The 27,709-nt window shown below is 41.3% G+C and overlaps 1 protein-coding gene across 4 annotated transcripts in view; it reads left to right on the top strand.

Annotated features, from left to right (window-relative positions):
• Positions 1-27,709, top strand: part of TTC7B (tetratricopeptide repeat domain 7B) — a 155,925-nt gene that overhangs the window by 54,156 nt on the left and 74,060 nt on the right. For all 4 annotated transcript variants that reach the window (XM_066628375.1, XM_066628367.1, XM_066628358.1 and 1 more), the window contains exons 8-16: positions 796-859; positions 6,276-6,413; positions 9,389-9,472; positions 10,551-10,655; positions 11,065-11,182; positions 11,366-11,423; positions 14,782-14,854; positions 19,149-19,309; positions 24,693-24,809. In XM_066628375.1, the coding sequence (XP_066484472.1) occupies positions 796-859; positions 6,276-6,413; positions 9,389-9,472; positions 10,551-10,655; positions 11,065-11,182; positions 11,366-11,423; positions 14,782-14,854; positions 19,149-19,309; positions 24,693-24,809 (918 nt within the window). The remainder of the gene's footprint in view (positions 1-795; positions 860-6,275; positions 6,414-9,388; positions 9,473-10,550; positions 10,656-11,064; positions 11,183-11,365; positions 11,424-14,781; positions 14,855-19,148; positions 19,310-24,692; positions 24,810-27,709) is intronic.

The raw sequence follows: 27,709 nt of genomic DNA, 5'->3' as shown, positions 1-27,709 counted from the left end.
TTCTGGCATTTGTTCTTAAATAAAGAGGTTTATTTTCTATATTTAACACTGAAGAAGGCACTTAAATTGCTGTATGTCTTTTGTTAATATTTGGGGAGAGAGGAAAGCGATATCAAGTAAGATCACTCTATATTATGAGGCAGGAAAGAACCACCATCCTGTGATTAAATCCAAAAAGTCTAGATTGTTTTCATTTTTTGCTACCCCATGAAGTTACAGATATATCTCTTTAAGAAGCACCACATTTATTCTTACCTGCTCTCCATATTCTAAGTGATGTTAACACTATACAACAAACCAACTGGACTTGCAAGAACTAGTGGGGGGTGGATGGGAATGTAGATACATAATGATTCAAGTAAATTAATGCTACTGAGGGCATGACAAGTACTAAAACAGATAACATGGAAGATGTTTTGGTCCAAATGTAAGTATTCAGGGAAAACCAGTCTACTGGCTACTGAGTGCCTACTTTAATTCTAAACCTGCAGAAGCCTGTGGGTGGGCTTTCTCATTTGTGCTCACTGTGGCACTTTGCAGTTTCAAAATTTCAAATTGTTTGACTGTTTTTAGTACTGATTACTATGGTATTGCTGCTTGCTACACTTCTAAGCATCTTTTAAAAATAACTTTATTTACGTAATTTGATTTGCTGTTATGAGAACCAAAATGGGTTTTCTGGTACACTGAATCTGTTTGCAAATCATTAATTATGCAAAATGTGGCAAGTAGTTAAGTATTGTATGTAAATAAGCAGCTTGATTTTTAAGGTAATGGATGTTCAATTTTTAACAGCATTTTCTGTCCTCAAGAGAATACTGAAGAAGCTCTCTTGCTGCTGCTAATTAGTGAATCTATGGTAAGTGAGCTAGATTTCTTTGCATTACTTCTGTTACATCATTACCCCCTAATGCTTCAGGTACTGCTACTCTTATTATGGAAACATCCTGTATGCATAACCTCTGCTTGTTAGCTGTCCAGATAGCAGGGGTTCACCAATTTGCTGGCCTTGGTCTCCAGCCATTATTTCTCATAGCACATGGGTTTTTCAGTAAGCAGCTGCAACCTATTTCCTTACAATGCCCATCCAAAATATCTTGGAGTAACTTTGAACCGGACTCTCTCTTATAAGCCATACCTCGAGAACACGGCCACAAAATACAATACCAGGAACAACATACTCCAGAAATTAACAGGAACAAGATGGGGAGCTTCAGCCACTACTCTCAGTACATCAACATTAGGATTAACCTACTCCGCAGCAGAATACTGTGCTCCAGTATGGCTCAACAGCTGTCATACTAGCAAGATTGATGCCAGATTAAATGAAAACATGAGGATCATAAGCGGCTATATAAGACCCACTGTCTATTGGCTCCCCATTTTGAGCCACATAGCACCACCAACCCTATGGAGACAAGAGGCTTTAGTGAAAGAATACAGAAAAGTCACCAACAACCCACTTTTACCAGTGCGTGCAGATCTTCCTCATCTATCAGTCGGTAAGCTCAAATCCAGGAAGCCTTCTCTGGCACTCGCACAACATCTGCCCAACAATTTTAACATCAATGCCCAATGGAGAGCTAAATGGGCAGTTGAATGCCCAGAAATGGGTAGATATGTAGACGATCCTACACTTAAGGTGCCAGGTTTCGACTTACCTCATCAGCACTGGAAACCTTTGAACAGGATCCGTACCCTACATGGTGTTAGTTAGGACTTGGTGTTCAAATGAGGGCTAGTATCTACCACTCAGTGTGATTGTGGGTTCTCCCCCCCAAACCATGTACCACATTGTGTCTGGCTGCAAACTGAGGGCGTATACTGGCCCAAGTCCATGTATTATATGCCATATTCTAAATAAATAAATAAACCTGGTTGAACACAGTAGTAAAGAAAAGAGCTTACAGATGGCATAGCTCCCACAAAGGCCAGCGCCACCTCAACTCTCTTTAAGAGAATCTTGGGGAGCCAGAAATACCTCTCCGCATAAAACATTGGGGAGCCACTACCAGCTGAGTATTGCTGACATTCTGAAGCTCCCCACTGCCATTCTAAAGGTGCTGTTTGCAGGTGCCATTTTGAAGGCCTCTACTGCCTTGCTGAGGGTCTCTGCTGCTGGGAGGTAAGCCAACCTTCCCCCTAACCCCATTGATCCAATAGGATCAACGACTTCCTCTCCACAGATTCAGTACCGCTGGAGTTTCTAGGAACCTAACCTCAGCTGATAATTGGCTGTAGCTGGCTGATTTTTAAAACAGGTGAACATAAAGCCCTAACATGAATGGAATGTAAGAACATAAGAAGAGCCCCACTGGATCAGGCCATAGGCCCATCTAGTCCAGCTTCCTGTATCTCACAGTGGCCCACCAAATGCCTGAGGGAGCACACAAGACAATAAGAGACCTGCATCCTGGTGCCCTCCCTTGCATCTGGCATTCTGACATAACCCATTTCTAAAATCAGGAGGTTGCGCATACACATCATGGCTTGTAACCCATAATGGATTTTTCCTCCAGAAACTTGTCCAATCCCCTTTTAAAGGCATCTAGGCCAGATGCCATCACCACATGCTGTGGTAAGGAGTTCCACAGACCAACCACACGCTGGGTAAAGAAATACTTTCTTTTGTCTGTCCTAACTCTCCCAACACTCAATTTTAGTGGATGTCCCCTGGTTCTTGTGTTGTGTGAGAGTCTAAAGAGCAGCTCTCTATCCAATCTATCCATTCCCTGCATAATTTTATATGGCTCAATCATGTCCCCCCTCAAGTGCCTCTTTTCTAGACTGAAGAGGCCCAAACACTGTAGCCTTTCCTCATAAGGAAGGCACTCCAGCCCAGTAATAATAATAATAATAATAACTATTTTTACCCCGCCTTTCTCCCCGAAGGGACTCAAGGCGGCTTACAACAGATTAAAAAACATAATTTAAAACAAATAAAAACATATTAACACATGTCATAAAACAGCAGTCAGATAAAAAATAGGTAAAAAGAGCATAGAGAAGCAGCAAATCATAAAAGAATCAGGCCTGTACAAAATATTAAAAGATGTTAAAAAGGCTGAGAACTCAGAAGGCTTATTTAAACAGAAGGGTCTTCAGGCCTCGCCGAAAGGTCTCAAGACCTTTCGTTTTAGTCGCTCTTTTGCACCTTTTCCATTTTCACTATGTCCTTTTGGAGATGTGGTGACCAGAACTGGACACAATACTCCAGGTATTGGCCTCACCATCTCCATCCTCATCTCTAGGTGTGGCCTTACCATCGATTTATACAACGGCATTATAATATTAGCTGTTTTGTTCTCAATACCTTTTCTAATTATCCCAAGCATAGAATTGTCCTCCTTCTGCTTGCACAAGGAGTTTCCCAATTTTTTCTGGTTTCCCTCATCCAGTTGCAGCACTTCCCATACCACCCTAAATTCTATTGTGTGAGCCCTCCTTCCCTAAAAAGTGACTTTCAAGGGGGTAAGGGATCTCAGCAGGAGGAAGCGGGAAAAGCTTCGTTCAGAGAGCAAAACTCAGTTCTCAGGATCCAAGCCAATAACTTTGTGCACGTTGGCGGAATTCCACAAAGTTGTTTTGCTGACTTTGTGCCTTTCCCTGTTGCACCATCTTATGAAATAGGTGTAAAAAATGATTTTATTAAATGGTTTAGTCATGTGTTTGCTGCTTCTAACTAACCAAAATAATTTAAAACTGAAATAATTTGAAAGATTTTATTTCATGTCTATCAACATTTTTAGATGTCAACAAATTTTGCTATATTTTTTATTATTGTATCTCCCTTTGATGCCTTTTTTACAAGAGGAGAGGTGTATGTTTTTTTTTAAATAAACAGGAGTGTTACAAATACTTCCCACTGGATTAGTTCCTGACTCTAAAACCATAAACTCTCAAGTGGATAAATTCTTTTTTCTTCCATCTCTCTTCTTCCCCCCTTGCTTGGTTGTCAGATGGAAGAGTAAAAGATCACCATTTAGGCCTTTACACTCAACTATTGGACATAAGGTTGTCATGGGACAAGTACTCCAGCTAATAGTCAGATTCTTCTCATGCACAGTCATTTTGCCATTAAGATGGACACTGTTATGCTTATTCACTTTGTTGAAAAATTAGATCCACAATCCCTGATTAAATTACAGTGATTTAAAAATGTTTTTTATTGCACTCTATCCCATAGTCTCACCATAGGACATTAAAAAAGATTTCACCTTTAACCGAATGTGCTTTCAATTATTAAATAAATTTTAAATAATTTTATTTATATATGCCCAATGTTGAAACTTAAAATTATTCCATATTGGATTAATCTGCAGTCATCAAGATGACAGTGTACGTTGTGCACGTTCTACAGTAGGGCAGTCCAACTTTGGGCAGCTGCAGTAGCATAGCTATAGGGGGGCACAGCACTAGGCTTTGCAGGGCAACTCAACATGCCATGCAGGTTGCCCCTTGCCCTTGCCGTTGGAGCCATTCCCTGCAGCGAAAGCAAAGCGGAGGCATCTCCTCTGCTTTGCTCTTGCAGCTGGGAATGGCTCCAGCGGAGGGGGAGAGGCAGCTTGCAACTCGTTGAGTTGCCTTGCAGAACCTAGTCCTGTGTCCCCTGTAGCTATGCTACTGGGCAGCCATTTTTTTGGTCTTTATGCCTCTGTATGCTATATGATTATGGACCCTGATTTCTTGGTTTTTTGCCTCTTGACTCCAGTGTTTCAAATTTCCCTTAGTTCTGGTTTGCCACGTGCTATGTGTATTACTTTTAACCTCTGCTGACTTGTACTATATAGCTATTATTATTATTATTATTATTATTATTATTATTATTATTATTATTATTATTATTATACCGCTTTTCAACTAAAAGTTCACAAAGCGGTTTACAGAGAAAAATCAAATAACTAAATGGCTCCCTGTCCCAAAAGGGCTCACAATCTAAAAAGACGCAAAGGAATACCAGCAAACAGCCACTAGAACAGACAGTGCTGGGGTGAGGTGGGCCAGTTACTCTCCCCCTGCTAAAAAAAAGTGGGACCCACTTTTTATAAATAAAAAAAGTATTTGACCCACTTTTGAATTGTTCTGCATATGTTTGCATCCCATCTGTCTTGTATTTTAAAATACAACTGTAGAGTCCAACTGTGGCAAACTAATACTATTAGACATTTGTTGATCACTACAGATGACTTTCTAAATTATTTTTGCTGAGGCAAATGGTTTAAAACAATGGTTTTAAACATTGGCAACTGGTGGCCCATGGACCAGATTTGGCCCAGGTATGATAGCTTATTCCCCCACCACTCACCCACAACGTTCAAGTATGTTAAAAGGAGTACACCTCACAGCTTGACCAGAAGGGAAGGAAAATTTTATGAGAGAGACAAGCTGTGCCACTCTTATGAATTCTATTGTCCCTCTCTTTCCCTGAACAGGAGCATGCTGGTGAAGGGCTCTTTCTCATGGTCAGCAATGCATGGACTGGTGTTAGTAAGTTGGGGGGGAGGAGCTGATATCATCAGACAAACTAGTTGTAAATCACTGCCTTAAGATGGCCTAAAATAATTGAAATAATTTTCTCCCATCCCTGTGTGTGCAACTGTGCATGTTTTTTGAGCTGTCTTAAAATCCAGTGTAGAGAGGAAATTGCAGTTTTGTTGATCAAAAGGAATTACATTCTTGATCTGGGGATGTGCATTCAAGACAGGGTGTGGATTGTTAAGCTCATAAAAAGCAGAATGCTTGTGTGTAGTTCCCCATGTACCACTGTGAAAAGCCACCCCCTGGTGTCAGATTTCCCTGCTCTTATTTGCTCATGTCGTTGGGTTTCTTCAGAGCCTAAAATGTTAGTTATAAGAGAGTGTGTTGAAACCTAAAGCATATGATCTCCCTAAGGGTAAAAGTAACTATCTACTAAAACGTTCTTTAAAATTTACAGATAAATGTTAGAGCAATTGACTCCATTACTTACTGCGGCCTTCAGATGAATCAACAAACACTTCTTAAGACAAGCTAGTTAATGTTTTTGCTATTCTTTCTTTGTATTAGTCCATCAAATGACTTTAATCAAACTTATTAGTCATTAGATTAGTCAAATGATGGACTAATTTATTGTAGTTGATTGTATGATTCTGTAACATTTAAGAAATGCAATTCCTTCACTGGAAGCAATGAAAGTCTGAACTTGCTCTGCCACGTCTGAGAACCAAGCCAAGCATGTTTTCTATGCTGACCCCCTATCTTTGTCCTCTGTTCTTATTTTTGGTATTGCTTTCTAGGCTAACCGTGATGCTGTTCTGAGCAGAATACCTGAACACAAAAATGATCGCATCATCAGTTTGCAAAGTGCATCTGTAGTTTATGACTTGCTTACCATTGCCTTGGGAAGAAGAGGTCAATATGAAATGTTATCAGAGGTAAGCCGTGATAGCTAGTTGATGAGGGGGGACCAAAGCTCTGATTACTTAGAATTGTAAATGATATTTCTAGGTTGGCAATGCAATAATGTTTTACAAAGTAATTCTTAAGTTTTTTTTTAATTTTAAAACATTTCATCCCATTTTTCCCCTCTAGAACAGAAGCGCCCAAGGCTGTGCAGTATCAGGCTATTAATTATTATGTGAAGCAATTTTGTGAACCAAAAATTAATTTTGAATAGATATAGGAGGACTAAAGTCTTACAGATAGTGGTCATAAGAACAACCCTGCTGGATCAGGCCAAAATCCATCTAGTCACAGAAACCCACAAGCAGGAAGGAAAGAGATACTATATTTCTTTCCTGCCATTGTTCCCCTGCAACTAGTATTTAGAGGCATATTGCTGCTGAACCTGGAGGTACCCCATAAGCACCATGTCTGGTAGCTGTTGATAGACCTTTGCTCCATGAATTTGTCTAATCACCTTTTAAAATCAGCAAGTTAATGGCCATCACCACAACTTGTAGCAATGAATTCCACAGACTGATTATGCACTGTGTGAAAAAGTATCTCCTTTTGACCACCCTAAACTGCATGCTAGTCAGTTTCATTTATTGTCCCTGGTTCTACTATTGTGAGAAATGTTTCTTTTCCACACCATGCATAAAGTCTCAATTATGACATCTCCCATTAATAGCTTTTTTTCCAAAGTAAAAAGCCCCAAAAGCGTCTCATTGCAAAGAAGGTGCTCCAGCCCTCTGATCATTTTGGTTTACCCCTGCTAATTGGGTAAGAGGCACTTTTTCAAGTGGGTGCTCCTTTTTTTAGCAGGGGGAGAGTAACTGGCTCACCTCACCCCAGCACTGTCTGTTCTAGTGGCTGTCTGCTGGTATTCATTTGCACTTTTTTAGATTGTGAGCCCTTGGGACAGGGAGCCATTTAGTTATTTGATTTTTCTCTGTAAACCGCTTTGTGAACTTTTAGTTGAAAAGCGGTATATAAATACTGTTAATAATAATATAATAATAATAATTTTCCTCATTTCTGGCTCCACAATCTGTCTCTAGGCAGAGGGAGAGCAGACTTGGGGCAGGTGGGACTGGTCTGGGAGGGGGCAGGATTGGCAGATTAGACCTTCACCTTATCCCATCCTCCCTCCTGGCCTGCAAACCCTACATGGGATCCAAGTATCCCCATTGGCAAGCTGGGGCATTACTCAGGGTAAGGGGAAGAATATCCTCATAACCCGGAAGAGACGTTCAGCCTGCTCCTAAGCTGTACTGGATACAGCGGAGGCCACATGGATTGGTCTGTAAATGTTAAAGCATAAGAAAAAAAGAGAGCACAGTAACTGGATACAGCTACTGGAGCATGTGTGTACCTGGAACTAGGCAGATTCCTGCAATCTTTTGTTAAATGAGTTTTCTAACTTTATGTAAAAATATGAGAGGACCTAGCTAGAAAATCACAGAACAATACTCAACTGGCCATTGTGATAAACTATCTATATATTGGATAGATATTGTATAGAGAAGCCTGCTTCTGTTTATAAAGGAATATGTCAGAGAGGTGACCTCGTTTCTCACTGTGCTCTTGCTCTGAAAGGTCATATTTCTGACCTCAAGCCTACTGTGGAACTCACTTGCTATAACTTCACTGGCATTTCCTCACCTTTATCTTTTTATAGAAGCAAGTAGAAACTGGCTTGTGCATTTGTCCTCCAGATCAGCGTGCTATTGATTCAGTTGTCCTGATCATTAGAACTTTTCTTCTGAAACAAATGGAAGATTCAAGAACCTGTGCACTGTGTGACCTCACAAGTCTGAGAGGTGTTAAGTTTCCTTCTGATGGAGGGCCTATCAAATGGAATTAAGGAAAACACTTGAAATTAAAAGCAGAAGAGAAAATTGATTCTTCTCAATGGGTTCAACAGTCTGTCTCAATCCAGAAGTCTAAGCATGGATTTAAATGTGAAATTAGGCAGAAGTGTGTATTGGTAGTTCTTAATAAAGCAACAGCTGAACTGCCAATCAATTCACAGAATGGGCCTAAAATAAGCAAGAAGAGCAAGAGGCTACGAGGGAGTAGAAAAGGAAAAGGAGGGATGATTAACTTAGAATTAGGATCAGATCTGTAGTGATGTAGAAGGAGAGCAAAGCATTGCTATGGTGAGGGGAAAAGTGGGTTAACAGAGAGGGGTTAGAAAGAAAAAACTGGGTTAAAACTAACAAAATTTGTAAAAACATAAGCCAGACCCCGCTGGATCAGGACAAAAGGTCCTTCTAGTCTAGCTTCCTGTATCTCACACAGTCCCACCAGGGAGCACACAAGACAACAAAAGACCTGCATCCAATTACCACTCCCTTGCATCTGGCAGTCTGACATAGCCTACTTCCAAGACCAGGAGGTTGCGCATACCAATTGTAAATCTCTTCATAAATCAAGAAAAATATATAATTTCCCTTCAGAGTTGAGTTTCATGTCCCTGGCTTACTGTGTTGTTTGAGTCATATATATTCGTCACTTCCAGAGTACACATTCCTTTACAGTCTTATTTTGTCTATACCATACAATAGCCTACACCAGTGTATCTCAAAGTGTGGGACATTTCAATATTTTACTTTTAATATATTAGACTACCATAGTATGTGACTGCATTTGGGGAAATGTTACAGACATATACTTTTAACAAGCTATTATGTATATTCTTTTAACAGTGATAGTAATGGGACTTACTCCTGGGTGGGTAGGATTGCAGCCTAGGGTTGTTAAAAATGTTCCTGCTTGATGATGTCACTTCCGATCATGACATCACTTCCAGTGGGTCCTGACAGATTCTCATTCTAAAAAGTGGGTCCCGGTGCTAAATGTGTGAGAACCACTGACTAGCCTACACTGTAATGTTTGGAAAGATCATGTTTGGAAAATTAGTTTAAAATAATTGACTGATTTTTTTTTTGATTTTTTTTTTTAGTGTTTAGAAAGAGCCATGAAGTTTGCATTTGAAGAATTCCATCTTTGGTATCAGTTTGCACTATCCTTAATGGCAGCAGGAAAAGTAGGTTTCTTTGCAGATTTTGTTTCATAGATGGCTATTAATAGTAATGTTGGGCTGCAACCTGCTGCACACATTGGATCACCACTGCTTAGGCATTTTGATAAATGTGTGCAGAATTGCAGCTTCACTTCTGTTTATCATCAAATAACAAACCCAATTCACATTATCAATACCACATTTGTATTCATCCTATAAGAAAATAAGAGGAACTCTGCTAAGTCAGACCAAAGGTCCATCTAGTCCAGCTTCCTGTATCTCACACTGGCCCACCAGATGCCTCAGGGAGCACACAACACAACAAGAGACCAGCATCCTGGTGCCCTCTCTTGCATCTGGCATTCCGAGGTAGCCTATTTCTAAAATCAGGAGGTTGCATGTACCCATCATGGCTTGTAACCTGTGATGAACATCTTTCACCAAAAAGTCAAAAAATCATATTTCACAAAGATAATACAGTTTCAGTCTGGTAAAAATGTATTTGGCTAAACATACTAAAAAAACCTACTAAAGGAAATTTAAATTTTCCATTTTATTCATTTCAGATCAAAAAAATACTTTAGTAATGACTAAAAATGACTAAATGACTAAAGCAAATCCCTGCCTGAACTGTGGTTTCAGTTCATGCCTTAAGTCTCCTGGATCAAACAGTGGGCAATGTTGATGCATGCTCTCGCTTTTCCTTTCTTGAATAAACAAGGCAAGATAGCTGCATGTCTGGAGCAACATGGTTCCTTAATGTTGCTATGTCTCTTGAGGCAATTTTCTGACTTTTGTACCTTGGGAATTGTATACATATTTATTTATTGGATTTATTCATAGGATTTGTATTCCACCTTTCTCCCCAAAGGGCATCCAAGGCGGCTGGAACTCAACATGTTTGCCTAACTGGTTGTTTTGCACAGTAGCTGCTTCATATTTTAAAAACTTGTACCTGTGCCTACCAATCATATGACAGACTGAAACCAAAATTTGGTTTGAAATTTGTTTAGCCTTTTTGTACCTTATAGCTGCAACTTGCGAAATGCTTACTGCATTCTGCTATCTTGGTTGTCTTATGTTGCAACATGTTTTTGTACAGTCTGCTCGAGCTGTGAAAGTCTTGAAAGAGTGTATACGTCTGAAGCCAGATGATGCTACGATTCCACTCCTTGCTGCCAAATTATGTATGGGATCCCTTCATTGGGTAAGTTGTTTTTTTTGTTTTTTGTTTTGTTAAATCTTTGAATCAAGAATAGATGAGAAGTTGTTCCACCCTCCCTATTCATGGCACTTTACAAAGTATGAGTGGACAGTTCCCTGCCCCAAGAAGCTTATATTCTATAATTAAGAAGGGAGACTGCAGGAAAAGGAGAGGGGAAATGGCTAAGGGGGTAATGAAGGGAAGAATATGCACTGATTTCAGTTAAGCATACCTAGGCTTAGTTGCTACCGTATGAGATTTTAGGGGATTGTGCCACTGACTTGATGGGAAAGGTGGATTTTGAGGATGAAGTTAGTTATGACAGTAATCTGATTTAAACAAACCCTTTCAGAATTGGATAGGGATTCAACCCACCTCTAGTCCTGTATCAAACTGGATTTTTTGCTTTTAGTTGGAAGAAGCAGAAAGGTTTGCCAGAATGGTGGTTGATGTGGGGGACAAAACATCAGAGTTCAAAGCCAAAGGTTTTTTAGCCCTCGGATTGACTTACAGCCTACAAGCTACAGATGGTAAGTAAATCGTGTGTATTCATTTATCAGTGTAAAGTGACAGTCCTGTACAGCATTTAGCACCTAATCAATCAAAAAGGCACATTTTATTTACAATTTGTTTTCACAGTGTACATGTTTAAAAAAATTGTATGTTCATAGAAAGTCTCTGCTTAAACATCACTAATTCAAACCTGTTTTTAGCTTCTTTGCGGGGGATGCAAGAGGTCCTGCAGAGAAAGGCTCTTCTTGCATTTCAGAGGTGAGTGGGTGTTAATCTTTTGATTCAGCTATAGATAATGAAAAATCATATGTGTATTTTTAAAAAGAAGATATTTATAAATGATTATGTAATGTGGATTTTACCTTTGGGAGTCTGCTGCATGAATACAGAACACATTGCAGTAACATTTGCTTCATCAAATAACTCTGGCAAATCCAGTTGGATTCTAAAGGATTTTCTCTTATTTCATTATCAAATATATTTTATCCACTAAGAGAGATTACATTTGCTCAGCATCTGTTTAAGAAATAATTATTTAGCCTCCCGTGCCTCAGAAGGCCTCTGAGAAGCACTTCCAGTTTCTTGGCCTTCTGAGGTGCAGGGAGACTGCGCATGACCTCTTTGCTCCTCAGTGAGGCACAGCTGGTTTGCCTCCCCTACCTCAGAACACCCCCAGATGGAACTAGAAGGCACTTTTGGTTTTGTCCAAAGGTCCTCTGTGGGTCTTCCAGACACGGGTTCGGAACCCATATTGGGTCAAATCTGCAGGTTCTAAACCCGCAGATAAGGAGGACCCACAAACTGGCTTAGATAAACAAGAATTCTAGAAACTAGGGGTAATGCACAGTTTCCATTAGCTTCTTAGAAACTGAGCAAAACTGGGCAAAAAATCAAAACTTCACATATAGGCTAATGGGTTCTGAGCTGTCTGTGACAGATCAGGAGAGAGATCTTGGGGTCCTTGTGGACAGCTCGATGAAAGTGTCGACCCAATGTGCGGTGGCAGTAAAAAAGGCTAATTCCATGCTTGGGATCATTCAGAAAGGCATTGAGAATAAGACAGCTAATATTGTAATGCCATTGTACAAATCGATGGTTAGGCCATACCTGGAGTATTGTGTCCAGTTCTGGTAGCCACATCTCCTAAAGGATTTAGTGGAGATGGAAAAGGTGCAAAAGAGAGCAACAAAAATGATTACTGTGCTGGGGCACCTCCCTTATGAGGAAAGGCTACAGCGTTTGGGCCTCTTCAGTCTAGAAAAGAGGCACCTGAGGGGGGGACATGATTAAGACATACAAAATCATGCAGGGGATGGACAGAGTGAATAGAAAGACACTCTTTTCCCTCTCGCATAACACCAGAAGCAGGGGACATCCACGAAAGCTGAGTGTTGGGAGAGTTAGGACAGACAGAAGAAAATATTTCTTTACCTAGCGTGTAATTAGTTTGTGGAACTCTTTGCCACAAGAAGTAGTTATGGCATCTTGCCTGGATACCTTTAAGAGGAGATTGGACAAATTTCTGGAGAAGTTCATTACGGGTTACAAGTCATAGCAGGTATGTGCAAGCTCTTGGTTTTAGAGGCAGGCTACCTCTGATTGCCAGTTACAGGGGAGGGCACCAGGACGCAGGTTGTGCCTGTTGTCTTGTGTGCTCGCTGGGGCATTTGGTGGGCCACTGTGAGATACAGGAAGCTGGACTAGATGGGCCTTTGGCCTGATCCAGTGGGACTCTTCTTATATTCTTATGAGATACTGTATGTCCTGTTCTATCATCAGCTGCTTCCACTACACACACATGTGCCATGTGATTATTTTGTACCATCCCAGAACTGCTGATGCAACTTGGTTCTGATAAAATGATTGACAAACATGTATCCTTTTGAATTAATTTTAATATTTTTATTAATGAAATACTTTAAATATATATTTACATATTTTTGTTTCCAGTAACAATAAAGGACTAAATTGGAACTAGTGCTTTATATTAAGGCACTTGGGCATGTCAGGGTTGCATCCTGCCTGATAAGCATGACAAAGCAGTATTAAAAATAATATGGAACAGTCTGTTTTAACTATTTAGTCTTCCTTTAAACCTGCTGGAAATTTAACTAGGAAATCTAGCTGGCAGTATTACTCTTTTAGAAGCGTTGGCCCAGTAGGTCAAGGGAGCCGCCAGTTGAAAAAGTTTGAGAACCACTGCCTTAGGGTGTCTCAGATAAGTACTGACTATAGTATGTGAAATTTTTGCCAAGTAATCAAGCTCAAATTATCACTTCGCCTTATCTCTGGGTCAATCAGAGGGCAAAGCCTTTCAACTCTGAAAAGTTTTCTCAAGCCAGGTTTCTCAAGCAGCAGGCAGCTCCTTAGAAGCAATTTGTTAACCTTTTATTCTCCTTCCTTCTGCTGCAGCCTGGTTCTGCTTTGCAAATGCTTTCAAAGCAGGTCTGTTTTTTGAAACACCAGGATGGGAATCCTCCTTTCCATCTGAAGCAGGCTACAATTCAATGCACCCTTACTTAAGAATAACACCCATGGAAAGCAGTGGGTGTACTTCTGAGTAAAAAGGGTTGCAAATATATGCAGCTGCATCTCTCTGCTGTGAACTGAATTGCACACTCCCAGTTATGTGTTATGGGTTGTATGTTGTACGTAGAGCTTCTGGCTTAACACACCAGACACCTTAAAGGTGGATTTGATTCATGGTTCTCCTGCAGTGGTTGCCAACCTTTTTCACCAGACTGTTTTCTCTTTTTATCTGTTTGAAGAACAGAAGACTCTGCCTTTGCTCTGTTTTGCACCAGAAGTGTGCTGAGAAATTCTGGGTGATTGATCACTTTCCATATTATGTTCCAGCTTTTTTACTGTGCTGGTTTTCAATCACTGGTTCATACATGAATTGATCACCAAAAACTAGCTATTGGTGGGGCTTTCACAGCCAACTAGCTACCTGCCTTCCTGCCTTGCTGGTCCTTGCAAGGCATTCCTGTCTTGCAAGGCATTCTGGAGCATGACCTGCCATTTTCTACCATTATTCCATTCTTTTTCAAGTACCCCTAAAGGTCCTATTGAGTGTCCCTGGCAGTACATGAATACCAGGTTGGGAACCACTGTTTTACTGGTATGTTGCTTACTCTGATAGTGCTTACAAAAAGGTGATGAAGACCAGAATTTAAAAAGAATAAAAATGTATCTTATGATCTTTTACTATGTTTTTAATAAATTAGAGACTACAGTTCTTAGATAACAATTAGTGGTGGGTTATTTTTCAGGATCTAGCCTCGAGTAAAATCAGACAAAACTATAGTTGGACACCTCCCTAAGTTTAACCCCTGACTTATCCGAGGGTCATAGAAAATTCCATGATTGTTGGCTCAAAACCTGCCCTCGACTTATCTGTAGGATTGACTTATAGGCAGGTGTCTGTGGTGAGTTATCTTTTTCTTTTCCTCTGGGTGTCTGGAGACTCCTACATATCCTGCCATGAGACAAAAAGGATTATTCAGCCTGCATTCACAAAGAGGTTGCTCTCAGGGTTGTAGGTTTTTATATACTCCATTGTTTATTCATCAAGTTTAAAATGTTTACAGTGGTCTGCTGTGTCAATATTTTTCAGGGCGCATACGTTGTCTCCAACTGATCATCTGGCAGCATTTTATCTGGCTTTGCAGTTTGCCATATCTCGACAGGTTAGTTTTAAAATTTAATGTGCTTTTAAATGCTAAATTGACTTATGGTAGTATTAACTAAATTACTTTTCCCCCCTGATAACTTACTAGATTTACTTTTTCTATTTTTATATTTGGGGGCAAAAACTGGATGCTAAGTGTAGTGTGTACATGCATGTTTTCAGCAAAATGTAGAATAACAGTACTGATAGGTGCTTACCTTTGTATGCCCACATCGTTTTTTTTTGTCTTTCGCTGTGTGAGGAAATGGAAAGAACAATTGTAGGTGCTTCATAGCTTGCAAACTGGACTATATTTTCAGATGATTTAGAAGCATGACCAAGAAGCATCCGATGTCCAGACTCTAGAAGTTTCAGTAACTTCAGAAGGGAGTCTGCTATTTTTGCCTTCCCTAACTGTAGAGAACCAAAGAGGACTAGGCCATGGTTGGACTCCATTTTGTGGAGTGGCCTCCATTTTGAGAAAAATGTTGAAGCTGCTGAGTGCCAGCAGGTGGGGAGACATCAGGCAAAGTGCCAGGACACTGTAGATTCCATCTAACTGAAGGTATAAATGAAGAAGGTTCCATCTAGCTGATGAGTCCATATAACTTTGTTTACAGTGTAATCGAAGAAGGTTCCATCCAACAGAAGGTACAAGGACATTGCTATCATGAAGGGTTCCATCTAGCTGAAGGTGCGAGGTCACTGCAATCAGAAAGATTCCATTCAGCTGATGATCCACCACTTGGGCTAAGTGGATTGACCTTTAGTGACCACAGGATACTACATCATTCAGAGCCTGATCCTGTGGTCCGCATGGACCACAGTCGCAAACGTGCCATAAGGCACGCTTGCGGGGCTTACCGCCGGAGCTGGAGCTGGGCTGGCGTGCGGCGGGTGCCCAGGTTCCGCAGCTTGGCAATCACCTGTACCACTGGGCTGTGGAATGGGAGTGTGGGGGTGTGGCTGGGAGTGTGGGGGCATGGCTGGGAGTGTGGGGGAGGGTTTCTGGGGAGGGGGCATGGCCAGGGGTGTGGGGGAGGCGTGTTGGGGGAGGGGGAGAGGTGAATCCGCGGAGCTGAGCTCTGCAGGATCCAAGGTACTTGGACAGGGCTGCTTGCCCTACACAAGCGTCTTTACTTTAGCGGCGACCAGAAGGTTGCTGCTAAAGTGAGTAGCCCCATTGTGGGGCTGCTTTCCTTACTTGGGGGAAGGGGACGAACGTCCCCTTCTCCTGAGGAGCCTCCTGTGGGAGCCTGCCGTGGAGCCGCTGGACCTGGGAACTCTGGACAGCTCGGGATTGGGCTGCCCGTCAGGAATTTTCCGATCTGCCTCCTGATTGGATGACCATTTGGGCTAGAGGTATAAAGAACACCTAGTTGGAAGGCATATAGAACATCATAACATCTTCTCCTTGCTTTGGGCAGGTGAACTAGCAATACTATTGGAGCTAGCTACCTTGTAAGTGATAGGCTTAGTTAGGAGTATAGTTTTATTGCAGTGGTTCTGGAACTTTTCCTGCTCGCGCCTCCCCTGATCCTTGTGGCCATTGGCCATGGCTCCCCATTACAACACCTCACCTCAGTTACCCCCAAAATGGGAATGAAGGTGTTATAATTCTACACTAGAAACAAGGCTGCCAGCACTCTGAGGCTGCAATCCTAACCACACTTACCTGAGAGTAAGCCCCATTGAACAAAATAGGACTTACTTCTGAGTAGACCTGGTTAGGATTGTGCCCTGAGTTTGTTAGCAGCACACCTGGAGGGTTTGGGAAAGGGAGGGGGAAGTGATGGATTTGCAGGAGGGGAAGACTTTGTCTTGTGTGTATCTGCTAATTGCAAACTGATGCAAACTGAGACCTAGAGACTGTTTGGCTGGAATCCTAACCTCACTGTCCTGGGACTAAGTCCCATTGAACATAATAGGAGTTACTTCTGAGTAGACCTAGCTAGGATTGCGCCTTTTGCCTTACAATAGCAGCCAACAGAGTACCCCCCCCCCCCAAAAAAAAAAAAGGAGGCCGGAGGAATAAGGGGAATGGCTATAAAGGAATGGGGATTTTTATTTTTAATCAATTTTTGGAGACAAAGCCATCAAGAGTGGCTTTTTTTTCTTTTTTGAAGGGAAGGAAAAAGAGAAAGGTGAGGATCCTTGGTTAAGCTGACACAGGCCTCAAGCCTATGTAGGTCTACTCAGAAGTAAGTCCCATTTGAGTCAATGGGGCTTACTCCCAGGAAAGTGTGGAAAGGATTGCAGTCACATAGAGCAAGATTACAACTCACCCCAAAGTAGATGGGGGCTGCTCACACACATACACCCAACATGCAGATGCCACCCCTGTTCCCCCCAGGCAAGATGGAGGGATGCAGGCTGGGGCATTTGGACACCCCCCTACTAGGAGCAGGCTGGCTCCTTCCTTCCCAAGCAGAGGAAAGCGCTGCACTGCCTGTGCTTACTCTTGCCTCCCAGTTTGAAGCCTGCCAGGAGCACGCCCTGAGCTGATGAGATGCAGCACTCTTCTCTCCTCCAGCCTTGACCAATCCCAGGATGCCCAGGGCGAGGGGCACACTGGGAAATGTAGTTCTTGGGGCGAGGTTGCTCATGGGGAGAGCTCCATGATGAGATGCGGCACCTCTGCCTGCCCAGCCAGCCTTCTCTCCCGGGTCCCCCCACCATGTTTCATACTGCCCCACCCACTTCACCTCACGCTGCCCCACCCACCTCATTCTCAGCCTCAGAAAAGCAGCAAGTCAGCAGGCAGCATGTGCAGCTGAGCTGAGCAGAGCACAGCAGCAGAGCAGCTACCAGCCACCTCTCTTCCCGAGATGCCTGGTGACGCCCCTGGAGGCTAGCCACGCCTCACTAGGGAGGTGGGACGCACAGATTGAATACCTCAGTTTTATTGTTTAAATGTGTATCTGTTAAACTTTATTGGTCTTTTATAGAGAGATGTAACTGTTTAATTCTTATTAAATATACTTAAGTTATAAGCTTGTACTGCTGTGAGTATCTGGGAACTGTTGTACAGAGCTACTGAAAGATAACAAACTGTGACAATACTAGTGTTTGTATCTTACTGCGGTATGAATGTTCCAGCCCAGATTTACAAAATGTTGTGGATTACAAATACACATTAGCCTAAGCCACTACCCAACTTCTCCAAACAAGTGTTCTGGTATAAACAAGCCTGTAGTGATCTTTGGTGGTAGCCTTACTTTAGTTAGCATTTCCAGAATTTTACTTTCTGCAGTCTTGTCCAGAAAGTCAGGAATAAGTTTCCGGGAGATGTTTTGCTAGCTACTTGCAGCACAGATTACCACCCACAAATTAGCTAGGTGTTTTCTTTGTGTTTGTTGAGAACCTTGTAGAAGTACTGCATCAACGTCAGTTGTATCTTCCTTGTATCCTGATAGTTACACTACTGTATTCTTTGCCATACATCAAAGCACATCCATCTTTCCAAATTTTTAAAAATAATATATGCACTTAGCTTTAATTAATGTCATTCCATGGCTCCACAAATGCCCTTGCTGCCTCACCTATGACATGTGATGCTTCCACCTCTGGCAAGAGATCTTCTGTGGTGTGCCAAGGCACATGGTGCTTCCCTGTGTTTTTTTGCTCAGATGTATGTGAATGCAATTGACAAGAGAAGGCTGTGTTGGTAGATTGCCTCCCATCTAGTGTAGGGTCAGCAGGATTGTTGACATCAGCAGTGTTCATCACTTTGGCAGCAACAGACAAAGCAAAACAAGCTCGATTTCTTTAGCAGCTCTAGTATTTGCCAGAAATGTGAAAGTAATCGCAGTATCTGCAGCAGGAATTATTAAGGGGAAAGACCATGGCCCAGTGACTTATGGCTCTTATGCTTTGCATGCATCAAGTCCCAGGTTTGGTCTTTGGCCTCTTAAGGTACAACCGCAAAAAATTCCTATCTGAAATCCTAGAGAATTGCTGCCAGTCTGTGGTAGTGTAGTCCTGACCTAGATGAGCCAATGGTCTGATTCAGTGTGAGGCAGGTTCACTGTAATTATGCAGGGTGTGAAGAAATGCCTCCTTTGGTACATCCTAAATATCCTGCCAGTCAGTTTCATTGGATGATTCCTTGTACGATTAGCAAAAGCACCAGAGCTTATAATGCTGTACTACATAATATAATGTTGAAAGTATGTTTTTCAGGAACAGGGTATGAATATATCTTTGTTTTGAGATGTTTTCCATTCTCACTTTTTCCATCATCTCCATGAGCAACAGAATCATTCTAAGAAGTATATGTGGTAATAACTCCCCTCAGCTTTTCTCTCAACTAGATACCAGAGGCTTTGGGTTATGTTCGTCAGGCTCTACAGCTTCAAGGAGACGACGCCAACTCTTTGCATCTCCTTGCGCTCTTGCTGTCGGCTCAGAAACACTACCATGATGCTCTGAATATTATTGACATGGCCTTGAGTGAATATCCAGAAAACTTTATGTAAGTAGTTCTTTTCCTTTCTAGTCAGCTGTGTGCTCAAGGCGACATCGTTTAAGTGCTAAAATGACTGTTTGACCCTACAAATAAATGCTGTGCTTCCCTCCTCTTTCCACATTGTGGTATGTTAAAGCTTTTCAGTTTTGTCAGTCATGATGTCTTGTTCCATTCCCTGAATTCTTATCTTGAAATTTGTCTGTTCCAGTGGTTCCCAAACTCCTACAGGAGTGCATGGGTAGACGGGGGGCAGCAACAGTGCTACAGAAATCACAGTGCTGCTGCGGGGCTTTTTAACTTACCTGAGGGGCAGTGCCAGCCTCCTGCAGGGTCCAGGAGACTCACAGCCCCCTCTGATCTTCTCCACAGCTTGTTTACAAAGCCCTTATCGCCAGTCTAAAGCTATTTCCAGTTTTCCCCCAAACCAAAAGTAGCTTTAGTTTGGCGATAAGAGCTTTGTAAACAAACTTCGAAGGAGATCAGAGGGCACTGCAAGCCTCCAGGACACTGCAGCCAGCACTGTCCCCCCCAGGTAAGTAAAAAAGCCTTTTGGCAGCGGTAGTGCTGCGATCACTGCAGCACTGTCACTGCCATCAGAGCAGGGCCACTCCCCTTAAGAGGGAATGCCCTACTTCCGGTTCCCCTGGTAGGTCACTACCCACCAATTTGGGAACCACTGGTCTTTTCAGTTTCCCAGGAACTAGACACAGAAATGGTGTAGCATAATGGCTAAGAGAGTGAATTGCAAATAGGGGATAGTAATTCTTACCTACCTTACAGGAGTGTTGTAAGGTCACTATCAAGATAATTCCTGTGAAACACTTTGTACACTCAGTTCTACGCAAATGTCAAGCATTAAGGATTATATTACCTGTGATAGCTATAATGAGAGTGGAGTGTGGCAACCTGTTTCAGTTTTGTGTGTGTGTGTGTGTGTTTTACAGAAGTTTCATAATATTTCTGCTTCTCAAACTGTTCAGTGTGACATTTTTCTTGCTGCTTTTAACCCATCTATGAGGGTCAATAATTGGGGGGAAAAGAATTGCATCACAAATCAGCTGAGGTGAAAATAGTATGGCTCTGTAAAAAAAAAATTACTTAAACAGTTTGTGCAGTGATGGCACTCTTAAAGTGGCAGGCAGTATTCTGTCAAAAGAGCTGGTGTGGTATGATGGTGCAGAACATGAGCTTGGTTCCAAACTCAGCTAAGACATTAATTCATTGAGCAGTTTGGGGCAGGCTAAACTCTCTTAGCCTTGTCCCTCCTAAGTAAATGTGCAAAGACCACAATCCTGTGTACACTTGTCTGGGAGTAAATCCAGTTGAATATGCAATGTGCATATGAATCTTAGTTCAGTATGCATAGGACTGCGAATTGCTTAAAGCCTGGCAGTTATAACTTTGTTTTTCATCTTATATCACTTCATTCTGGCAGTGTCTCTAAAGTTCATTAGAGAAAAGCAAAAGAAACCTAGGTGCTTTCGGGCAGGAGAAGTAAACGGCTGCTATTGCAATAATTTGCTTAATGTATAATGTCTATCTGAGCAGTTTGTATACCAGGTATATTTATTTCAGTTTTTAACTCACCTAGTCCCTAAGCAGAAGGATTGGCAGTTAACAGTATCTTTAGTGTTCTTTCCACCTCTGCTTTCAGAGGAGCAAAGATTAAATTACATCTGCAAGTACAAAATTTCACAAAAATTTTGAGTCGGATCCACTCATGTTAATGTTCTTAACAGTTGAGTTCCAGCTGTACATAGCTGAGTCATTGGCCCAGTTCAGATGATTCAACAAACCATAATGTGTTGGATTGTGAATGAGCACATGTTTATCTCACCTTCCTCATGTGCCCAGCTGAATCAAATGTTCCTAGGTTCTTAGACCACAGTTTCCTGTGATATTGAAACTGGGAACTATGCTTTAAGTGATCCCAACAAGTCAAGGTATTAAATTGTGGTGCTTTCTTGTTGGTTTGTTGAGACTGCTTATACCACAGTTCATTGATTCAGACATAGGAAGCTTGTGTTTTGAGAAACCAAGAGGTATTTTCATTCAGTGGCATTGTGAGGAAAGGGGAAGGGGAAGGCAATGCAAGCTGACTTTACAGTCCAACAAATGATGGTTTGTTGGGTTGTTTGAACTTTTTTACTTCGGCCCCAGGACACATCTGTTTTGTGGGTTGTATACCGTTTAAGAGTTGTTAGTCTGAGTACTCTGAGAATTTTCCTCTCCTGGGTGTCTTCTCATTTTTGCCTGATTTTCTTACTTACGTTGCCCAAACCACCCAAATAATTGCTTATCCTACTTTTCTGCTATGCAGACTTGGAATTCCAATCATATTTAACCTATGGTACTGGCACTGTTGTGTAGCTTTGAAGTGTTCTCAGATGATAGTATGGAATCACCCTAATCTTTAGTCTGACTTACACTGATGGTTTCATTGGTGTCCATGCTTCTTCCCCTTTTTCTTTTTATTTGATCTGATTTTAATTATTTTATTGTATTTTTCCTTTCGGAAGCCACCTTGAGCACCTCCCAATGAGAGGGGAAGTATAGGGTATAAATCATTTGACAGATAAATAAAATACATTTAAAAGCAGAACAGCAACATTAAAGTGTGGAATCTCTCAGGATTTGAAAGAAGTTGTCTTCATGGTAAAACTGGTAAAATTTATTGTGCGTTGATTCAAACCAGGTATAGCCATTGGTGGTCATACAAAATTACTTTCCTGGCTAGACCCACAGGCCTCCAGCTGTCCATTGCAGAAAATAACACAAAAGCCAAAAAAAAAAAAACCAAAACAGGCCAAAAAAAAAAAAATCCTGATTATGCTTAACTTTTTAGAATTCAGCCTTCATACTAATTCAAAGTATCTGCAAGTATCTGCAAGAAAGAAAAATTAGTTGATTTGACACATTTCCTGTTTCATACCCTAAATGGCGTTGCTTTCTCTATAACTATATAAAGAGTTGGGTTTTTTTCCCTTCTAGTTGTTTCAAGCTTAATTCTTTGGCACATAGCAAACGAAACTGTGCAGTAAGCAAAATAAACTGTTACATTATTCAAGGATAATATCTTCAGGATATTAATGGTTCGATTTTCACTGGCATAAATCTTAATAGAAAAGCAGTTAGTTTTGAATGCCAAGTAGAATTATTTTTAAAGTAGAGTGCAAACCTGGTTTGGTTTAGATTTCAAAAGTCGGGTTTTTAAAGTGTTGGCCCTTGTTTTCTACTTCTGAAGAGCTTGTTTGGCTCTGTACTCTATCATAGTAGTTTTAAAACTTTCCACCTTCGAGTAACTGTTAAGAACATACATAAGAGCCCTGCTGGATCAGCGAATGGCCCGTCTGATCCAGCTTCCTGGATCCCACAGTGGCTCCACCAGATGTCTCAAGGAACATTGAAAACAACAAGATACCCATAACCTGTTGGCACTCTGTCACATCTGACATTCTGACATAGGATGCCTCTAAAACCCGGAGGTTGCATATAGCCCTAATGGCTTGTAACCTGTGATGGACTTTTCCTCCAGAAATTGGTCCAGTCCCCTTTGAGAGGCAGCTAGGTCAGGTGCCATCACAACATCCTGTGGCAAGGAGTACCACACGTTAATTACTCTCTGGGTAAAGAAATTTTTTGTCTTTTCTTATTCTCCCACCATTCAGTTTCAGTGGATGTCACTTGGTTCTGGTGTTGTGTGAGAGTTAAAAGAACTTTTCTCTCTATGCATAATTTTGTCTCAATCATATTCCCCCCCCCCCCAGGCACCTTCTTTCTAAATGGAAGATCTCTAAATGCTGTAGCCTTTCCTCATAAGGAATGTGCCCCAATCATTTTGATCACTCTCTTCTGCACCTTTTCCAGTTCCGAATATCCTTTTTGACATGCGGTGACCAGAAATACACACAATACTCCAGATAAAGCCGTGCCATCTAATTTGTACAATGGCATAATAATATTGGCTGTTTTATTCTCAGTACCTTTTTTAATGATCCTGAACTCTGAACTCCTGGCCTTCTTCACCACCACCGCACATTGGGTCGACGCTTCGTTGAGCTGTCCACCAGCATCCCAAGATCTCTCTCCTGATCCATCACAGACAGCTCAGTATCTGTTAGCATATATACTAGGCCATGCCCCAGAACGCAGCTAACATTTTCCTTTTGCATCTGTACGTTGCAAAGGGAAGATCTGCAATGGTGTGAAAGTTCTGTTTCAGTAATGTGCTGCAACTGATATTCTCAGTGTCTTTCAGACTCCTTACCAAGCAATGGTTAATCCATCACTGTAGACTGTAGACCTTTACACATTTCATGGAATGAGGCAATAAGCTGATGTAGTAGAATTCTGGACTTACACCACTTCAGTCTGTAGAGGCAGGTTATATTTTTGGATCTGTGCAAAAGATATCCTTTATGTAGGGGATGGGGGAAGGACAAACTAAACCTTTCCTTCAGTGTGCTGATTTACTCAAAGCAGTGAAAGGTGTGTTTTTTGTGTGGGAGAGCATTCTGAAACAAGACTCCACACCTGCAATCTGAAACTCTTCAACCACCTCAGCTTACTACCTCATTCTGAGATGTGTAGATTGCGTCTTATTTTAGAATTCATACTGTTAAACTTTTAAAGGTACAAGGGAACCATGATTTAAAGCTATTTGTCTGCTTTTATTTTACTTCAGAACTCCAGTTCCTAGGTGCCATTGCTATAAATAGTCAGTTCAAACATCTCACCCAAACAATAGTTTAACTTCTTTGACTGTGGTTTGGTGTGATGTCTGAATTAAGCCATCAGAGGACTTCTGATAAGTTTCCCATAAAACACAGTTGGAAAACCATGAATGTAGGACACGCAGCAGAACCCTTTTCTACTATACTAATCTTCTGAAGTCTAGTATTTTTTTGTAAACAATTTTAAATAATGGTCTCAGTTCTTTTCATTTGCTGTTCCATGCTGGTGATAACTATAGAAAAAGAGTAAAAAAATTATTCAGGTAAAGCAATGGTTATTAGTTTGCAGCGTTGTGATTGGAGGATGATTGTAGAAATGCAAGTGATGCTATGGGAGTGTCTGTGATTGTTAAGTTAGCTTTTGTTTCTTTTCTACTGTATACGAGTAGATAAACATATATAAATGTTGCTTGCTCGTTAAAAGATCTGTTTAGACAGGAGCTTCTAAATATGCATGCCAATCACTTTATACTTGAAAAACAGTAATCCAACTCCCTCTTGTTCTAGCTTGTCATAATGTTGCTTCAAAACGGTCTTATTTGTTTTGCAAGTAGCAGTTGGGCTGTCAGTATTGCTTGATGAACATAGTATTGCTATGTGTTTTAACAGATAGTATTGCTTGATTAACATATTTTAAAATACTTTTTCCCCCCCAGATTACTGTTTTCAAAAGCCAAATTGGAATCCCTCTGCAGGGGCCCAGATGAAGCGCTCCTTACTTGTAAACACATGTTGCAGATATGGAAATCATGTTACAATCTCACTAACCCCAGGTAAGACAATGTGATGTGGAGTCAGCAAACGATGCATTGCGTATCATCTGATTAATGGAAATTAAAAGAATCTATGTTTTTACATAACTAACTGGTCTTTGTTGCTTTTGTTGGGATTTTATGTATGTGAACAGTTCAAGTGGAAACCTCTGAACTGTTCCAGCTAGAGTTGTCTTTAAAGGCAGGAAACAAATTGGAGTTTGTTGTCCAAATCAGAAGAAGTTCCTGCAGAATCATCTATCCTAGATTCACTTAAGATTCCTTTGGAAGTCTTTTTTCCTCTTAAAAATTGTATGTTGATAGGAGGCTAAACTACAGCAGAGACACCATTTTAAAGCTTCCCAGTCCCCATCCCCCGCTGCATTTCTACTCTGTTTTGCAGACATCATCCCCCCAGGCTGTGATGGTGGTGAATTTAAAGAAAAATAGAGACTCGCTATGCCATATTAGGTATATAGAGTTACATTGGCCTCACCATCAGCAAGTGCTACAGGATTCTGACACTTCTGCTGGTGGAACGCATGTTTTCCCAGGTTATTGAATTTCCTTCAAGTAACTATTGATGCCAGTAGATAGGATTGGGCATTTAAAAAACTTTGACTTTCTTTATAGCAGTCTATAGCAGACCAGCATGAATTTGTGTGAATGATAAATTGGAAAAAGTATTAAGGAGTTCCTGGTGCTCAAATTGTCACACATCTTCTTGAATGTCTTTCTCCATCAATTGCTAAAGAATTTCAGTCTCTATGTAATCATAATTTCCTTTTAGGTAATCTGATTTTAAACTATTGGGAAAGGGCTGCAGGATGTGCTACTTCCTCACCCAGGCATATTACTGCACTTTACTGTTGTTAAAGCAAATTAATATGAACCTGGGTTCACTCCTAAACCATGTTTCTGAAACAACAGTTTGACCAGGGCTCAGAAACAAGTTTGAAGCATCCCTCGGTTAATTTTCATCAGGGTTAACAATGGTTAGGAGTAACAATGAACCAGTGGGTGGGGAGAGGCATTTGATTCTCCTTCTGACACTCACCTCATCAGTGCCAGGTTGCATCATGTCTGCATGACCTCCAAGTCCGCAAAAATGATTTTATTTTTAACTTTTATTCATTGCCTAACAATGTTAGGTTCTCGCATCATGATCATTGTGTCCTGACATACATTTTTCAGTCCTCTGTGTTTCTTCTCTCCACACAAGTTAATTACGAGAGCATAGCTGCAGGATTGTGATTTATATCAAGGATCTGAACATAAGAAGATTTCCCAACAGTAAATGTTCCAGTCCTTGTGCCATAAATATAGGAAAACGCTTGGAAAATATATGGTTAAATAAATCGCTCATCTGTACATTTAAAAATTGTTTTCTATAGTTTTTAAACCTACAGATTGTATTTTGATTAAGTTAAAAGTGGATTTACAGCAGTTGGTGTTTGGCAGGAATGTTGATACAATCAATAGGCTCAGTAGCAGCATTTTTCATCTTAAACACATTTTTGAACCTGTTTCCCTATTTTGTATTTGGCAAAATGTTCCGCTTATCTGAATTTCCAGAGTGCCAATCCGAGCAGTGTGATGGCAGTTTTCTTTTATGCTGAATTTCAGCATGATATCTATGTGCGTGCAATTTCAGTAATATGTTTCTACCTTCCAGCTTCTGTTGCTATACTTGAAGTTGGCACAGAATCTAATCTTCTGTCACTGCTTTTCTGATGACATATATATTGTTGGCATCCTTCAGTGTCGGAAGACTATGGTATCGCGCTCTGAATGGTGGTTCTGGAACAGAGTGTCCTCTCCAGTGCGCAAAGCCTGGGTAAAGTAGGTATGGAGGATAGGCTGTTACCCATGCAGCAAATCCCCCCTCTCCACATCGCTGAAATGGTCCAATGGAAAGGCAGAGGCCAATACGGTTGGTTCCAGTGGCATCACAGGAGTTGCCAGAACATGACTGTGTTCAGCCATGAACTGCCTCAGGGACTCCGGCTCCTGATTTTGCCTCGAGGTTGACTCCTGAAGCCTTTTCCATAACTGGATGTAGCCACAAGGCAGTGGAGGTTTGGGATCAGAGTTTTCCTTCTCTCAGATGAGCTGACTTCCCAGTCTGATGAGTCCCATCTACCTGGTGGCTCTTTAGTCGCCTCTTACGACAAGTTTGGCTGACATATATATACACTGTTACTAAGTGTGCATATAAACATGAATAACATGTGCCCAGAGGGGAAAACTATTTCATGTGTGGGAATCCAGTGTAGTGCCCAGTGGCACAACTCTCTGGTTCAGAGGGGACGGAAGAGGAAGGCAAGGGTGAAAGGTGTAACAAAACAAATTTCGTTGTGTAGATAATTTTACAGTGATAGGGAAGGGGAATCAAAGTACTGTGAAGCAATTAAACCAACAGTCAATCAATCTCTTGCATTCTCTTTCACTTACACTCGTGCTCAAAACAAGGAAAATCACAAACACTCACATGTCTTCAGTTTGACCACACACAAGATAGCAAGGCAAGCCTGAGGGGAATTTGTGGGTCTGTAGCGAGCCTGTACCAGAGACCAGGTTTACCAGTCTGTTTCTACAAGATTGAGTGCAATGCATTGCAGAAACCACAGGGCAAATATTCTTATTCAAAGTAGAGACAAAGCTAGACAGTAGCTTGGGTTCAGTGGAGGGAGGGAAGCAGGGCACGGGAATTGGAGCTTTCCCAAGAAGGGACACATAGCGAAGTGGCCCACAAACATTAGCTGTTTAGCACAAATGCTTAAGAAAGGAAGCCAGCGGAGACTATGAAAAGGAGAGACAAGCAGGGGCTACCAATCCTGAATACCAGCTTGGCATAGTGGTTTTGAATTGCGCCTAAAATGGGAATGGCTTCCCATAGCACCAATGGGTCTAATGTGTGA

Source organism: Tiliqua scincoides, chromosome 1, assembly GCF_035046505.1.
Source record: "Tiliqua scincoides isolate rTilSci1 chromosome 1, rTilSci1.hap2, whole genome shotgun sequence".
NCBI classification, from domain to species: domain Eukaryota; kingdom Metazoa; phylum Chordata; class Lepidosauria; order Squamata; family Scincidae; genus Tiliqua; species Tiliqua scincoides.
Note: the sequence above shows the minus strand (reverse complement) of the source record. Positions and strands in the feature narration are given on the sequence as shown.